Source organism: Notothenia rossii (genome assembly GCF_949606895.1).
Source record: "Notothenia rossii genome assembly, chromosome: 8".
Classification (NCBI taxonomy): domain Eukaryota; kingdom Metazoa; phylum Chordata; class Actinopteri; order Perciformes; family Nototheniidae; genus Notothenia; species Notothenia rossii.
In genome coordinates, this window is record NC_136906.1 from 20,492,462 (window position 1) to 20,510,338 (window position 17,877).

A 17,877-nucleotide genomic window follows, 5' to 3' on the forward strand; every position below is an offset into this window, starting at 1 on the left:
AGGAATTGTGAGCATTTTTTTTGTAAATAATTGTAATGTTCACCATGCATGTCCAAATAGGATCAATTCAAATGTTGACTCCCATAATCTGTTTCTCCCACTCCAGCCTTGAGGAGCTCCTGACCACCCAGTGCGACAGGTTCACCAAGGATGAGGTAAAATCACAATACAGATACAGTATCTTATTACATAGATATCATGTTAGGTTTTCCATCTCATTTCCTCTATGCTGTAGTACTGGTCATCAGTTTTGATTCTTTTATTGCAAGTTCTCAAGTGTTGTGTGTATTGGCAATGGAGATATCTAACTTCTCTCAGATGGCCCTTGTGTTGCTTGAATTGTAAAAATAAATAGATTCTATACAAATTAAGTATGATTTTTGTACAAAAGATTATTAGTAGTCCAATCGCTAAAGTTTCACCTCAGCTAAAAAATTTAAGTATGATTCCTTGTGAGTGTGACTTTTTTTCTTTTATGTTTAAAAGTCAGTGCCGGTTGAACAATTGACCAAAAACATGTCAAAATGTAAGATAGTACATATTTTTGCCATGCTGACTTTCCAACCCTCATTTTCTCCCTCAGATTAAGAACATGTGGTCCGCCTTCCCCCCAGATGTTGCTGGCAATGTAGACTACAAGAATATCTGCTATGTCATCACACACGGAGAAGAGAAGGAGGAGTAAAGAGAACGCAAGAAGCCCAAGAAAATACAGCAATCCCTATGCTATTCTGCCTCCCTTTCCTCCTCTTCCTCCTCACCATCCCTTTGTGTTAACCCATGTTCTCAGCCGCTCAAGACTTGTCACACTGACACATGAGAGTGCTGATGCACATGGGGTGTCTGTGTCTGCTTATGGGGAAAGGGGGTGATTTCCAATAAAAGATTATTCTTTAACATCATCTCCATCCACAAGCTTTTCTCAATAATCTTTCTTTGCAACCATCTTCTGTCTTCTCACCTCCACATCTCTGTCTGCCCCGTCACTTCTGCCTCTGAGGTGTTTGTGGTAATAAGATGTGTCCCTATCCTTCCTGCAGTATCTGTGAAGAAGACAGGCTTACTACTGGGATAAGGCACACACTAAATATGGGGACCTCATTCCAAATTTTGAAGATGTCCTCTAGGGTGGAAAAGGTGAGAAGACGGAGAACATAAGCAGTTTAGAAAGGGGGAAAAGTTGCGTCCTTAAAGTGACGACAACTTTTTCCTTGGAAAGTGACAAAAATAAAAAAATAGAAAAACATAAGACTGAAGTAGAGGAGGAAAAGGGTTGAAAGAAAACATAACGGTCTTCGATTACTTTACCTCCGCTACTTCCCGCAACTATTAAATCCCCTTTTTCCCCCCCATAAGCTGACCTCTTCCTAGCCTTTCCTCTGTAATGAATAAAAGGGTCAAACTGTGAATAAAATCTCTATTCTTTTGTACAATAGTGTGTCTGTTCAGTAAATGTGGAGTAAAAGTGACCTCTCTTGCTTTACATCTGCATGTATAAATAGAAGTAGAAAGTTCAATCTAATCCCAACAGATCAACACCATGTTCCTTTATGCACTGATAGCAAATAGCCAATACCAAACCACTTTTATAGCAGTGTCCATTGATGGGCACTGGATACAAATAAATGATATATACAACACAAGCCAAAGAAATGTATCAAAGTATAGCTTTATTGATTTATCACAACTATTACTAATTCATCACTAAAACGGATCCTCCGAATTTGAAACTTCAAGAAAGACCAAAAACACCATGATGATTTAATATATTATGGTTTATTACTCATCACAAATGTCATTATCATCATCAATTAAATACATCAGTTGTAGATCTGAAGGAATGAATTCAATTAGCAATGATTTTATTTCACTTCCGCCACAGAGTGACCATGTAAACTTAAAAACACAAAAGACAGAACGGCATGGGGAGAAAAAACTGCTGTAACGCTTTCTTAAAATATTTTCATCAGTTTGGGTCGTCATTCCTAATCAACAATCAAGAATGACGATTTCATGATCAAAGCAGAAATGTATGAGGACCTGATAGAAATGTATTTCTTGGTTCGTCATTCATATTGCAGCGCTAAGTGCTGATTTCCACGAGTTAGCGATTCACTGGATCATCACGGCATCTCGAGCCCTCTGAAACAGTTTTCATCAAAACATGAGCTGCGATGACGTATTGCTCAGAAAATATTGAAGTCCATGAGCATGAAAATGTGCTCAGAAATACCTACCGAGACATAATTCATGTTTCCCCATGGCACCAAACTGATCATCCGGATCAGAGGCGAAGTCAGTGCTGCTGTCACACACACACACACACCATCAGCCTCATGACGGAGCGTGGTTTGCATAGATGTGTTCAGGTTATCCTCACTAACACTACACTAATCTATAAATGCACTGGCATCAAAACATAAGAGGGGGAGTGTGTTCTAATTATATATTTCAATGACAGCCATGTGAAGACCTGAAATAAGTGAAAAACAATGAATATGCAGGACAAGTTGGCTACAATTACACAAAGGTCCCTCTAATCCTTAACTACAAAAACAGTACAGTTAAAGAGCATCAACGTTTTTTGCCATCAAATGGTTTTTACACTCACTACCTGACACTATTCACCGTATACTGATAGGGGTCAGTGCAGTTTAATGTATGCATAAATATGTTACAGCACAGAACACTGAGTGTAAATAGGTTAGGGAGTTAGCCCATAAGTTATCATGAATGTTACAACACAATTTGGTGAGAAAGACACACTTAAGATCTCCAATTAAATAACTATTCAAAGCTCATACATCACCTCTTAGTAAATTATACAGTACGATTAAGACCTTCAACTCCCAAAGAATCTGCGTGAATAGCTCCTCTTACCGTTTGTTCAGTCTGAGGCCCATTTTCCACTCAAGTCTTTTTAATACTACACTTCAGTAAACAGGAGACTCGTGAACCTTCAGTTGACCAAACCAAGTGACGGTAAACTTAAATAATCGCAAAGACATGCATCGAGTTTGTTGTATGAAAGCAGAGGACTTAGCGTGCAAAAAAAGGGAAATCAAAATAATCAAACACTTAAATGATCCCCTGCAAATAGAAGTGTAGTCGGGCATCTTTCCAGTCAACCAGGTGTTTCTTACTCACATAGAAAAATAGTCAGATCAAAAATAATAATAATAATAATTCATAATATACTATTTGATTAAATTAACCACTTTGTACATAAATACATAAGAGCCCGAAGGTCAAAGGTCAGAGGTTCATGCTACATTGGCACACCTGGCACCTCCAGTCCAGTGGCTTCCTATATCGAGGCGCAGTTTCTAACTCTGAAACCGCCCCGGAGACTTCTACTAACGGAGTGGTCGACTTCAGTGGTACTTTGTGACAAAATCACAAGTGCAAAAATCTCCTTCATTCTTTAAGATACTTGAAATCACATTCTAATGGGTTAGTGAACTTAAGTTCCCACCCATGCTGACATTTGGCTAGATGAAATATGTAGGACTTTGTTCGTCAATAGAGATAATACTAATTTTGATGGACATGTACTCTGCAGGACTCGTGCATGGTCGCTGCTGGGTATTGAATGTTGTCACGCAACCAGTTTATCAATAAAGTTGCGCCCCGCTTTTTTGCAGAAAACTACCTAGAACACAAGAAAATGTTATTGAAATAAAAGAAATGAAATGCTCCCTATGTGTACTTTTGTCAGAGACAAAACACACACAAATCACTAAAAAACACCATGTCAAGGTGTTTGGTTGTATTCTTAATTTCTCCCTCTTCTTTCTCTCCATTTCCTCCTTCTACTGTAAGAAGAATTTGGGGGGGGACCAATCAGGAATGAGTGGTCTTCAGAGAAAAGAAGCAGCTAGAGAGAGATTGAAAACCGGGAAGCCACACACAGAACAGTAACACATCTCACCACACACACACACACACACACACACACACACACACACACACACACACACACACACACACACACACACACACACACACACACACACACACACACACACACACACACACACACACACACACACACACACACACACACACACACACACACACACACACACACACACACACACACACACACACACACACACACACACACACACACACACACACACACACACACACACACACACACACCATTTAACATGACAATAAATACATCCTCAACAACATTACGAGCATTTCTGCCTTCAGTGCCGGTTTGTGACCAATGGTTTTCTTTTTGTCACATCCAGATAACTGTCTACAGGTGAGACATGGGGGGCATGTGGGCTGCTAACAGGATCCTATGTACTGTAGGTAGACTTATTATTTACATACTCTATGGCACCAAAACCATTTCTGCAATCCTTCAACAATCCATCGAGTCCATTTTTATCCAACCACTGCCACCTATCTGACTAAAAGAATAAAAACGACAAAGAATACAAAACTCAAAGAGATAAAAGACTTATCTGGGTTTCAGTCCATGCTCCAGTTGAAAAAGGAAATGTGTCCCCTCGTACTAAAACTTGGTGAAACAAGAGAAGCATTGAGCGAGGGTCCAGAAACCCCTGAGGTGCTTTTAAAACCATGATCCAGTTTTCCCGCCACAGTCCTGGGACTACATGAAGTCTTTGAAATGATGCGTTTAACAGGAAGACATCCCATTTTTTTTTTGTATGAATCACTCTTTCTGTTTCCGGGGGTCTTTGTTCATCCGACCTGTTTATTTGTTTAGCGTCTCTTTTCATTATCCAAGAATGACGGGGCGGAAAACTAGGCCTCTCTTGCTGCTGCGCCTCCATTTCTGTCCTCAGCCTCTCCTCCCCCTTTGTCTTTTTTCTTCCCCCCTTTCTTCTTCTCTTTTTCTAGCCTCTCTTTCTCCTTCCTCAACCTCTCTTTGTCAGCCTTTTCCTTTTCCTTCCTTTCCTTCATTTTTTTCTTGTCGTCTTCTTTTTCCTTCTTCTTGTCATCTTTGCTCTTCCTCTTCTTCTTGACCTCTTCCTCTCCAGTCGTGGCATCAGATGCTGGCGACGCCTCCTTGTTTGAGTCTTGAATGAGCGTCAGAGTGGAGTTGTTAGCAGTGGGAGAGGGGAGAGTAGGAGTGATTTGCTCAGAGACGATCTTAGGGGCGGGGGATAGAGTGTTGGGGGGTGGTGCTGTGCTTTGTGTCGGGGCTGAAGCAACAGGCTGCTCGTGTGCTGGGGGGTCTTCTGGGGCCTGTGATGAGCCTTCTGCCCCCCTCACTAAGGGGCTCCGGACTTGGGGTGCCGGAGCCCTCTGAACGGCCCCTGGAGGAATAGGTGGTTTGTGGCTGGGGCCTCGCTCAGGGCTCGATGTTACTACAGGTCGAGAGTCCACTCCCGACGGCCCCGAGAAGGAGCCCTTCTTGGCTTGGGAGTGAAAAGGAGCCTTGGACCTGCGGAAGCCCGGGAGAGAGAGGAGGCTGGAGGAGGCCCTGAGGGGGCCCGGGGGGGGGATCTGGCTCCCCAGGAAAGAGAAGCTGCCCCCCGAGCTAATGGAGGCGGCGCGGCGTTTGTGCTCGTAGAGGGCTCTCGTACCGTGGAGGCGGCGGGCCGGCTGGTGGGTCAGCTCCCCCCTCGACTCCCTCCACTTCCTCACCTGGATGTTGCTCTCCCTCTCTATGAGCGACTCCGTCACCGGGAGGATTATAATCTGGTTAGAACAGACAAGAAGAGACCAAGGTTACTGTAAATAAATCTGAATCTAAAACAGAAATAAGCAGTGAAAATATTGATAGTAACCTAAAACTAAATAAAATTAATTTAAAAAAGAAGAAAATATAGCCAGGTTTAAAACTAAATATACTCTTATTAAAATAACCTGACATCTACAGTTGTAGAAATATATATGTATATAAAGCTACATACTAAGAGATCATACCTGGCTTTAACAAAAACAAACTAAATACATAACAACTCAAATGTAACATTCCTAAAAAGGGGAAACTAAACTAAAACTAGATGCTGAAAACCAAATGAAACTAAACCAAAATAAAATGTAAAAGCTATTTTAACCTTGGACGAGACAGACGGGGGAAGATATAAATACTGGACTGGGTACTACAGGACATAGTGACTCACAACTCGTGTTTCTGAGTAAAAACAGACGCCCGTTTCTCTTCATAGTCTGTGAGGCTGAGAGAAAGAGACCCACCTCCTGTACCAATATCTCCTCTCTGATGGCGTCAGGTGCGATGTTTCTGAGACGCTCCATCGTTTCATACATGCCCTGTACTTCTCGAAGTTTATCCACAGAGCCCAGCATCTGTTTCAGCAGAACCAAGCCCACACGAAACACTATCTTCACCCCTACAAACAGAGATGTATGTCAGGATTTGGCCAAACTACAGAGCAAAAATGCAGTGAAAGAAGCCGAGTTACACAAGCAGGGTTTCTATTTATTTACATTTCACATAAAAAACAAATGCACTCTAAAAACCTTTTGCAGCTTGATAGCAGTGTTGTAATCAATGTATAGCCATTTGATTATATTACTCAAATGTAACAACGTAAACTAAGACAGGAAGTAGCATAAGTTCTAGCCTACAGTCTGTATGGATATGAATAGTACCTTCACAGAAGAACATATCCCACACACGCAGTACACTGGCCCATGGTAAGGTGCGGGAGAAGATGCACATGAACCACTCAGTCATGTAGAGAATCGGGTCGATCTTGAACTTCTTGAGATGACGGTACGCCATCGGACACGTACGTCTCAACAGGGAGAAGAAGATCTCACCATCCAGCTGAATCGCTTCCTAAAAACACAGAAGGTGATGAGTCAGTAAAGCTGAGAGAGATGACAAAAAGTGCTGACAGAGGGTTCAGATCATCTCTCACCAGTCCAGCGCTGTAGTAGCCAGGGAGGTACTTCTCACATATCTGGACCAGGCACCAAAAAGCTTGCTGTGAACAGAAACAAAAGTAAAAGTAGTTCATTATTCATAAATAGGTATACAAATGTTTTGGGTGAAAAGGTAGTCATCACTATATTTACATTTACATTGAGAAACATGCTGCGTTAACAACTTTTTACAGAGGAGTACAGATGGCAGATAGAGAGCTTGAATCACATGGTGCAATGACCTGAAGCTCAATATCAGCTGGAACAGTGAAGTTAACCTTCTGGGTCGAAAATATAATATAGTCACTTCATCGTTTGACCTGTGTGTTAGATTGTCATAATAAGCATCTTCATTTTTGAGTTATAGCAAAAAACATCACCATATACAGTGGGGCAAAAAAGTATTTAGTCGGCCACCAATTGTGCAAGTTCTCCCACTTAAAAAGATGAGAGAGGCCTGTAATTGTCATCCTAGGTATACCTCAACTATGAGAGAGAAAAATGAGAAGAAAAAAAATCCAGAAAATTACATTGTCTGATTTTTAAAGAATTTATTTGCAAATTATGGTGGAAAATAAGTATTTGGTCACCTACAAACAAACAAGATTTTTGGCTCTCACAGACCTGTAACTTCTTCTTTAAGAGCCTCCTCTGTCCTCCACTTGTTAACTGTATTAATGGCACTTGTTTCAACTCGTTATCAGTATAAAAGACACCTGTCAACAACCTCAAACAGTCACACTCCAAACTCCACTATGGCCAAGACCAAAGAGCTGTCAAAGGACACCAGAAACAAAATTGTAGACCTGCACCAGGCTGGGAAGACTGAATCTGCAATAGGTAAGCAGCTTGGTGTGAAGAAATCAACTGTGGCAGCAATTATTAGAAAATGGAAGACATACAAGACCACTGATAATCTCCCTCGATCTGGGGCTCCACGCAAGATCTCACCCCGTGGGGTCAAAATGATCACAAGAACGGTGAGCAAAAATCCCAGAACCACACGGGGGGACCTAGTCAATGACCTGCAGAGAGCTGGGACCAAAGTAACAAAGGCTACCATCAGTAACACACTACGCCGCCAGGGACTCAAATCCTGCAGTGCCAGACGTGTCCCCCTGCTTAAGCCAGTACATGTCCAGGTCCGTCTGAAGTTTGCTAGAGAGCATTTAGATGATCCAGAAGAGGATTGGGAGAATGTCATATGGTCGGATGAAACCAAAATAGAACTTTTTGGTAAAAAATCAACTAGACGTGTTTGGAGGAGAAAGAATGCTGAGTTGCATCCAAAGAACACCATACCTACTGTGAAACATGGGGGTGGAAACATCATGCTTTGGGGCTGTTTTTCTGCAAAGGGACCAGGACGACTGATCCGTGTAAAGGAAAGAATGAATGGGGCCATGTATCGTGAGATTTTGAGTGACAACCTCCTTCCATCAGCAAGGGCATTGAAGATCAAACGTGGCTGGGTCTTTCAGCATGACAATGATCCCAAACACAGCGCCCGGGCAACGAAGGAGTGGCTTCGTAATAAGCATTTCAAGGTCCTGGAGTGGCCTAGCAAATCTCCAGATCTCAACCCCATAGAAAATCTATGGAGGGGGTTGAAAGTCCGTGTTGCCCAGCGACAGCCCCCAAAACACCGAAATACCAGCAACAGTGTGTGAAAGCCTTGTGAAGACTTACAGAAAACGTTTGACCTCTGTCATTGCCAACAAAGGGTATATAACAAAGTATTGAGATGAACTTTTGTTTTTGACCAAATACTTATTTTATTTGCCAAACTGAAGGTTAAATATAGAGCCTTTCCATCCTTCTGTTGAATAGAAAGTGTGATAACACTTTGAGTAGCTACAGTCACACTGTGTTTGCTGCTATCAGGCATTAACTATAGCAATGGTCACAGAGTCGTTTGAAAATAACACACACTGTTAGTCGATTATCACTAGATAAGAACAAAACCCCCTCACACTGACACCCATCGACTCATACCCCATTTATATAAGGGACTGAATTAAGTCACATTTCAAACCGTCAGAATAATGACGTGTATGGTCACCTTGCTGTAAAAAGGCCGGCCAAGCAAAGCCACTGTAACTCGAGTCCGGTCTGAATCATACTCTTCATGTATGCAGTCTGTTTAGTGAAGAGGAAGCAGTGTTAAAAGCCTGCTACTATTTTAACTAGTTCTTTGTTTCGCTTTCTTACAAGGCTTCTTTTTTGGTTATGCATACACAGTGAGGAAAACAGAAAGAGTTTACATCTTAACAAAAACCTACCATGATGTCATCTAAAGAAAAAACATAGAAAACCTTTATGCAACTAAAGCATTCGTCCTGTTGTCATTAAATGATCGTTCTCAGCAAGGACAGCTACATCAGCATTTTACATCTATTTATGTAGGCTTGCTTTTGTCCTCACTATTGAGTATCTGGTGCTCCTTTTAAAATGCAGCTTCAAATTGTGTTTCAAGTTGTTATGAGTGTGTTCAAATGTGTCATGGCTTCCTTTTGTGTTAAGTAATCTCAATCCGACAGTTCAGTCATCGTTACAGAATTCAACCTGACTATATTAACATGCACAACATTTGAGTGGAATATGAATGTGCATGGAAACATAGTCACTCTTCTTCTTCCCCACCTAAAGACACTGTGCACCCCCCTGACTCAGCAGCCCCTTACCTCAGCAGGCATATGCATGAGCAGCACGGCAGCCACTGGAGCCTGAGCCTGGCAGTAGCCCTCCTCAGGTCGGTAGATGGTGTACGCCTTCAGGATCCGGTACAGATCTTGTTGCCTGCATAGTCAGACAACAGAGTTACCCATTGGCCAAATCCAGCAAAAATACTGTAGGTGCCTTTTTTAAATTTTTTTATTTCTTTTTTTTAAATTGAGTATGCCCGAAAGACATACCCTACTTTCTAAAGCAAAGTTTGCAATGTATAAAAGAACAAACTTGAAGGGATAATGTGCTGTTACATGTCACTTTTCATACACAAAGAGTTTATTTGCAAATACAGATAAAAAAGGCATTCTTGCAAGTGTTTGTCTGATTGATTGATCCTTCCTGAGAGACCACAAAGATAATAGATCATGTCATGAAACGTATTATATAATAACAAGGAGAACAGAGGGATAGACTTACTATTAGACTGACTCCGTTCTCAATGTTTAAAATGCATTTTGTTTTGATCTAAAGCACTTTAAAAGCCTGTGTCTTGAATGGTCCTATACAAATCAAATCCTGATTATTATAACGAAGAATATTTATAGGGAACCATGGGCATTACATGGAGTTCGCAATGGGTGCAGCACATTTTTAGTTGATTGTGATTTATAAAAAGGGAGACCTACGTAGTACACAGCGACGTGCAGTCAGGGGAGGCAGAGCTTCACCCGTCACACTCCAATGTAATGGAAAAAAAACTAAATAATATTAATAAAATGTCTCCACTGATCTGTGTTGTAAATGTGATTTCTGTATCATTCCAATCACTTTTTATAGTCAAAATCTGCACATTTGCAGAGCTCCGCTACAACTACATGGGAGCGATGAGAAGTGAGGCAGGGACGAGCTCTGCCTCAAATAAACCCTACAGAAACTGGCTGGAAAGCGGGCACTAGGCGCATGCCTGTTACCATCTCACTGTAGGTCACAAATGTAATGTTTGTAGATCCCTTTATTACATTTGTCCTCGCCATCCATAGTCTCTAAAGAACTTATTTCACGTTTATATGATATTTAGGCTCGCTGGTCTCATCATACAACGGCAATGAGAAAGCACCAGGGGAGGCAGCCATAACCTCTGCCGCACTGAAGCCCGCACGTGAGCCCACAGGTTCTTGTTGCTACTGTTATTCTACGCAGAGACGGTAGAAGCAAACAACAAGCTAGACTTTTGAAACTAGAGGAAGATAAGGAGGACCTTTACAAAAAAGTAATAGAGATTGTTGTCCAGAAGGATACACTTCCTCTTCAAGTCAAGGTAAGACCACAATTGTAATGAAAATGGGATCTTACTAAGAGAGAACAATCCAATATTTAGATTTTGGGTATCCTTTTGTTGAACGGTCTGTTTAAAATGAATCGAAACATCAGACTAAAAAAGCTTTTGAAAATAAAAGAATATTTCAATTAAGGTGAAAATATAATATTTGTAAAGCTGACTCTGAAAGAGTCAGTGTCTCACCAGCCATGAACCTCACCGCACGTCACTGGTAGTACATGCGCACTGTTAAAACAGTGTACCTTCAGGCCCAATCCCAAACCATGCCCTACAACCTACAACCTACCCCTACACCTACACCCTACCCCTACCCCTACACCCTACCCCTACCCCTCCGTTTGTGCGTTCGCACGGAGGGTCCGCCACATTAAGGGCTGTTCCAAACCAACGAGTGTGGAGCGGTGTGGAGGGGGAGTGGGCTATCAAGCCCTCAAATAGCGAGTCTGCAGCGGTGCTGACTTGAGACCGGTCTCTACCTGACTGGAGTCACGCTGTGTGTGTCCGTCAGGAAACAAGCTGTTAACAAGTAGTTCCAGCAAACATCCACTGATAAACTGCGATGTTAAGAACCTCATGATAGCCTCATATGTTTTTAACTTAGGATCATACCTGTGTTTAGTCTAGAAAAAGGTAAATGTGTGCATTTTATTATAAAGTTGTGTATATTTACAGATTGTTGCAAAAAATAAGAAGCTTATAAACATCAGGTTTAAAACTAAAAGAGCTTTACAAAAAAAGCACAATTAAAGATGTTTGGAGTTTTATTTGAGTTATTCATTTTAATGTTTTGTCTAAGAGATGCTGATTTGAAACCGTTGTTACATACTGTTACGGCGTTTCCTGTTTCTGACGGAGAGAGGGGAGGCCGTCCCAAAGCTTGCTGCTGTATTTACTCCCTCCATCTGACAGGAGGGAGCCTCGTTGAGCTGCGAGTGTCACTCCACGGAGTTTACTTCGTCACGGAGGGGGAGTGTGTAGGGGTTAGGGTGTAGGGCGTGGTTTGGGATTGGGCCTAAGTCTGCTAATGGCTACATTTTACTTTGAAGTTTATGATTAGTGTGTACATTTTACTTTGTCAATCATTCATGTTTACTGTGATGTAAAACAGACTGTATGTTTTTTTACCCGTGTCCACCACGAGCAGCAAACATCTCGTGGAAGGGAAACTGTCTGTGGAGATCCTTCTCTATGATGTCCAGCCATTTAGCTTCTCCTGGCTCTCTCTCCAGCTCCTGCAATTACAAAAACATTCAATACAAGATTTTGTAAATGTTGAATATGTAAATATGATATCCTCTGTTGTTTGTATGTTGTTTTTATGTTTCATGTGGAACTAAATGATGCAGGTCTCCCTTGTAAATGAGATCGATGATCTCAAGGGACTAATCTGTCTAAATAAAGGTTTGAAATGAAATGAAAACCAAAACAATCTCCTTTACTCATGGAGTCTGTTTTCAGATTGCCCATCCAATTGGATAAGACTGCAAAACCATGTATGAGACCACGTTTAAGAGTATTTTACAGGCAAAACAAACAGACTGCTTCAAACCCCCCACCCCAACCACACACACCAACCAACGTGGACCAAAGGCAGGCAGGATTACCGCTCCTGATAAGAGGCTTACAGTTCACCAGGTCTGCGCCTGCGCCCCTTTAGCACCCCTGAAGCTCACATTGGCCTACTCAGCTCCCCACTTTGAGACTTTATCTTCTAAACCAGGATGAAAATAAAATAACACAAATAACTGAGTTGATTTGAGAAACAAGGGATTCAAATATAGGTTCATATTTCCATGTGTGGCTGACTTGCTACTAAAGCATTTTCAGATCTATGAGAGGCTTAAAAAGGAGGAACATTACCAAATGCATGATGGATTTACAATGCCAACACAGCGGCACAGACTGTAAACAGCATGCAGGTCTATGTGGACGAGTTGTAGTGTGAGTGATCAAGACATAAAGTTTGCAATTTGTAACACATGCAAATCCAAAGCAAACCATAGAGAAACCTTAAAAACAAGGTTTAACAAAAATATGGTATAAATTAAATGTTATAAAGTCAATGTTTTGTTTGAATGTACCGATTACATTTTTATTTTCCATGCAAGAAACGTTGCAAAAATGTCTGTATGCTTTCAATGGCAGTTGAATTTCATCTATGAACTGTACCGACGACTGAGTGAATATATGAGAGCATCTTAGAGTTCATGTATTTTGTTTTATCCTTTATCCTCTGTGTTGAATGTAAAAGTTAAAATGACAACAACATGGTCACAGATACCTCAAATTTCCCAGGGTTGGCATCCAGGAGCTCTTGGCTGTTGGACAGAAGCTGCCAGGCTTTGGATCTGAGAGAAGAGGGAATCCCCTTCCTGCAGCGCAGCTTCACCTTTAACACACACAAAGACACTGTATCAGCTGTGACATTATGTTATGTATAACCAAACCAATTATGTATAAAAACATATCCTAAGACGAGGGTTGTACCGAATGTTTTCAAATGAAACTTAAAATGTCTGTCAACGTCTTGATGTTATTGAACTAAAGAAAAAATAAAATCCTCAATTTGAAGGGCTTAATGCCAACAAAAAAAAGATTCAAGCAGAACGTGAATTTGGGAAAATATAAGTATCCATCTATTTGCATTCAGTTCAATTGGACTTTTGGACCCTTAGTAAATGTCTGGATCGCACAAGTCAGAAACAGCCTTCCCACTGAAATCTTATTCTACAAATAGTGTTAAACATTATAGTGTCAGTGTAACCTAATCTTTTCCTGCAACTTCAGGAAATACCAGGTTTTAAATGAAAGAACAGACATGAAAAAAAAACACGAAAAAAAACAGGGTGCACATCATTTCAATGTCGATTGATAATCTAAATGTCACCGTTACGAACAAAGCTTTAAAGTATTTCGTTACAGCGCTACAAGGCTGACATGCGTACCTTTTGGAAGCGATGTTTGACCCATTTATCCCAGTGGTAAAACATATCCAGCCATTTTACTTCCCGCTGTCTGGCAACTTCAACGCGAACATCCTTTTCACTAGAATAGTGAGTAATACAAAAATGACCTCATTATTGACAGAATTAGGACACTTCCACACTCCTAAATATTGCACTCTGAATCATTAACTTTGATCTAATGACACATTCAAAATAGCACAATCTCTCTTTTACATACATCTGTACAACATTCAGCTAAATAGCTCAGATATAGAACATCCTTTACATTGTACAGAATGCACTGCCACTACTGATGGTGAATCAATATATTTTCAATTATTCAACAGCGGAAGAGCAATTAGCTTGAGAGAAAAAGTAGAAGCAAATGGGACCGAAAAGAGGAAGAGAGCAGATGGGCGTGAGACGCGACACCATGGAGACACACAGTCAGTACATATTGAATCACTGAAATGCTCTCAGCATTATCTGAGTCAGGCCAATGAGAGATAAAGGACGGACAGATATGTTTAGAGCAGCAGAGAAGGAGAGGAAGACAGGAACGGGGCAGAGAAGAGAGGAAATCTCTTTGGGGCAGATGGAGGGCAGTTTAGATGTTCGGCAAAGTGACAGATTGAAAGGAAGATAGGCAGGATTTGAATTGATCTGTGCAAAGCAATTATTCGGTCATAATCGAATAATATCTTGCATTGCAAAAAGTGAACTTTCTGCATCATGGCTAAAACAATTCCTCAAGAAACGAAGCAAAAGTCTTGACTATTGTTTCATGATTTAATTAATAATTATCAACTCGGAATTCGAAGGCATCATCACAGTTGAATCTGTTAAAATGATTGCTTTCCTAGGTGAAGCCCATAAGACGAGACATTTTGTGTAAATATTATATTTGTTTTTCTTTGTTATATGTCTTTCTAAAAACATTTGTATTTCTTATCAGTTTACTTGATTCATTGATGGAATAATGTATTAAATACTTGATTATTTAATATAATTGATAAAGTTAAAAGAAGAGAGGTGTCTCTCTTTCCACTCAGCCATCTTTATTTCTAAATATCTCAGACCTATCTGTGATCAATACTTTGCATATAGACAGGAGTTTAATGCTTACCCGCTTTCACTGTACTGATTTCCACCTAGGAATCCATATTTATCAGTGCGTCTGACAGACATGCCGTTGACCTCAGAGTCTGAGCCCACAGAGCTGCCGTCCTCTCCCAGTCCAGATAGAGACTCCAACGTCCCTGACATGATGCTGGCTGACTCCAGGTAGCTCAGGGTGTCAGGGGCCGGCCGGGGCTTGGGCAGGGGGAAGGGAGAATCTGGCTCCAGTATCAGTGGGACACTAGGGCTGGGGGGTTCGGCTCTGGTGGGGGTGCTTGGCAGTTCTGCTTTAGTTGCTTCATTGGGAGTTGCAGGCTTTGGGGAGAGAGGAGGAGGAGGAGGCAGACTTTGAGGGATTTGTTCTTGTTGAAGTGGCTGAGGTTTCTCCTCTACGGCTGCCGTGCTGTCGATGGATGCTGCAGCAGCAGGCGTGGCATTGGAAGCTGCAGCGATCTGGGGTTGGCTCGCTGTAAATGTACCATCATCCATGACAGGATTTGGATTGTGGGTGACATGGACATTGGGGTAGAGATTAGGACCAGGATTAAGATCAGGAGAGGGTGATGCCTGTGGCCCTTCACTTGGAGCTGATGGCTCGCTCGGCGGAGCTGATGATGGCTGGTTCGGCAGAGCTGATGATGGCTCGTTCGGCGGAGCTGATGATGGTTCGTTCGGCGGAGCTGATGATGGCTCGCTCGGCGGAGCTGATGATGGCTTGCTCGGCGGTGCCGGGGTCGCTGTTTCAGTATTCAAGCATTCTGCAGCTGGTGGGTCACTTGTCTCCTGCTTCATAACATCAGGTACAGTCTCTGCATCTTTCCCTGGTGATTCCTCTCTCTGTGGAGAAGCCTCATGTACCAATAACGAGAGGGGGGTTTCAGCAGAGATTTTTGTAGGACTCAAGGGTGGGTGGGGGGTCAAGGGTGATCCCCCTGACTGAGCTGCAGGAGTGTTTCCAGTCAAAGCTTTGTCATTGTATAGGGACGACATGGGTGAGGGCTTCTCCATGGCAGACTCTGGAACAGGGTGGTTGATAGCATGTTGTGCTGATGAGGATGGAGGGATGGATGGAGCTACATGAGGATCCCCCAACGCGGGGGGTGATGGGGATAGCGTGGAGAGTTCGGCCATGGTTCCGCTCTGATCTCTCCTTTACAAACGAAAAAGAAGATGATGGAGCTTAGCTTTCTTTTTGCCAAATAACAACTGTGTGTTACGTCATGACAGATTTCCATTAGTTCAATAAAATAAACGCAGCTTTGATTATGTATATATGTTGTTGTTGTTTTTTACAGTGGATAGAGACACAAATATTCTCAGCAACAATTCATGAATGTGGCAACATTAAAGCTCAAAGTTTATCACAAAAGATGACCAAATGTTTATGAATTTCAGATATGCCATTTTCTGTAATGCATAAGCAGAAAGTTCCTCTTCTTAAATTTGAGTCAGAGAATTGGATTGGAGAAGCAGCTACATAACTTAAATTTGAAACAATAGATTTTTTGGGAGACAGCATATAACATAAACAATCTTTATAACTTTTAATCCACTTTCAGCCTTAATTTATGTACATGTAACTTCACATCATGTGGTATTTATTTGTTGTTACTGAAAAAAGGTTTCCATAAATACATGTTTCAAGTTGCTACATTTCATGTTTTGCTGCACAGAAGAGAATATCAGACATTTAATGATAGCATAGCATACAAAAGCAACTTATTTTTCAAGAGAGAACATATAAGCCCGGTTAAGCACTTTGATTTAGTCAGTCAAGAGCGACAGGAAACCATTACTGTAGAAATAACGGTTTAATCAACCGATGTAACAGTGCACTGGCATTTAGCTAACGTTGTCAACAAAGCATTCCGACAACCATAGTTATCCGGTATTCTGCTGATGAGGCAGGTTGCCGTCTGTAGTTCCAGACACTATATCAGTTTCATGCTAGCAGGTAATTTGTTGTCATATCCTCCCCTGAGGCCTCCCTCGGAGCGACTCAACTTCCCGATTCAGCACACAGGAGCAGTGGTTTACTAATAGCTAATAGTCAACTCCCTCCCTCCCCGCCAGGCCCTGGCCGAACAGCGTCCTCGGCCTTGTCCACCCCGCTGCCCTGGTCAACTTCACCTCAGCTAGTCAACTCACCCAACACCGGCGTGTCACTGTGATCCGTCCGCCTGGACAGCCAGGGGGTTCCTATCCGTTAGTTCCCCCCGCCACAGCTCCGGTCCCGCAACCTGCCCCGCGAAATGAAAACACGAAAAACCAAAGGGGCAGGAGCCGCGGCACGGGGCGAGGAACTGGAAGAACAAACGTCCTGAAATCGGCGAGCTAGCTGGCTAAGTTAGCAGCTAGCTTAGCTTAGCAATATGTACTATTAGCATTAGCGCCGATAGTGTTTCAGTTAGCATAAATAGCTAGCTGAGTGTTTCGGTTACCTCGGTTAGACAAGCACTCTTTTTGCGACCATTCTCTCTTAATTCAAATAACCATTCTAAGTTATAGTGTTCATTCTGAAACAAAAGTGAATTTCTTTGTTAAATGTATCCAAGCACAGCGGCAGGGCTACATCCAACACCAGCCTGCATTTCCTACTGACAGCTACGTGCGTGTTCTCGTCAATGTCGTCGGGCACACGCACGTACGGAGCCTCCCTTCCACAGCAGAAAGACGTTTTATTACACTAACAATGCATTATGCATTTTAAACAGTTTAGAAAGTAAATTATTGCACTCATTCAGTACTGTACTTAACAACACATACTTTACTCGAGTATTTCTATTTTGTGGCTTTATACTTAACTCTACTACAGTTCACATTCACATATAAATATTGTAGGCTATTTGTATACTCACTACATTTAGGCCTGTCTTCAACTTCAGTTAGTAGCTACTAATGGTGGGATGTAACTACACTTGCTCC

General features: G+C 41.8%; 2 protein-coding genes across 3 annotated transcripts in view; one reads left to right on the forward strand and one right to left on the reverse strand.

Annotated features, from left to right (window-relative positions):
- mylpfa (myosin light chain, phosphorylatable, fast skeletal muscle a) overlaps positions 1–902 on the forward strand; it is a 3,794-nt gene extending 2,892 nt beyond the window's left edge. Inside the window, exons 5-6 of the mRNA XM_079645178.1 lie at positions 28–155; positions 584–902. Coding sequence (XP_079501304.1) covers positions 28–155; positions 584–685 — 230 coding nt within the window. The 3' untranslated portion in view covers positions 686–902. The remainder of the gene's footprint in view (positions 1–27; positions 156–583) is intronic.
- A 317-nt stretch (positions 903–1,219) lies between these two features.
- tbc1d10b (TBC1 domain family, member 10b) lies at positions 1,220–17,602 on the reverse strand. 2 transcript variants are annotated; one of them, XR_013801628.1, is made up of 11 exons: positions 17,101–17,602; positions 14,960–16,102; positions 13,834–13,933; positions 13,170–13,277; positions 12,014–12,120; positions 9,564–9,678; positions 6,876–6,941; positions 6,604–6,793; positions 6,187–6,341; positions 2,238–5,685; positions 1,220–2,142 (listed from the first exon to the last, which is right to left on the reverse strand). XR_013801628.1 is itself a non-coding variant. In XM_079644579.1 (10 exons), the coding sequence occupies exons 2-10, from the start codon at positions 16,081–16,083 to the stop codon at positions 4,786–4,788; spliced, it is 2,865 nt and encodes a 954-aa protein (XP_079500705.1). In that variant the 5' UTR covers positions 16,084–16,102; positions 17,101–17,602; the 3' UTR covers positions 1,220–4,785. The 2 variants fall into 2 exon arrangements, 1 of the variants encoding a protein (XP_079500705.1); XM_079644579.1 differs by having other exon boundaries at positions 1,220–5,685.
- Positions 17,603–17,877: the final 275 nt, after the last annotated feature.

What these genes read in the sequence shown, in the direction of transcription:
- tbc1d10b (XM_079644579.1), bottom strand. Translation starts at nt 16,083, where the DNA reads ATGGCCGAACTCTCCACGCTATCCCCATCACCCCCCGCGTTGGGGGAT. An exon ending in CCAACCCTGGGAAATTTGAG is followed by an intron (nt 12,121 to 13,169) that starts GTATCTGTGACC and finishes TTGTAATTGCAG; the next exon opens with GAGCTGGAGAGAGAGCCAGG. An exon ending in TCATGCATATGCCTGCTGAG is followed by an intron (nt 6,942 to 9,563) that starts GTAAGGGGCTGC and finishes TTCTGTTCACAG; the next exon opens with CAAGCTTTTTGGTGCCTGGT.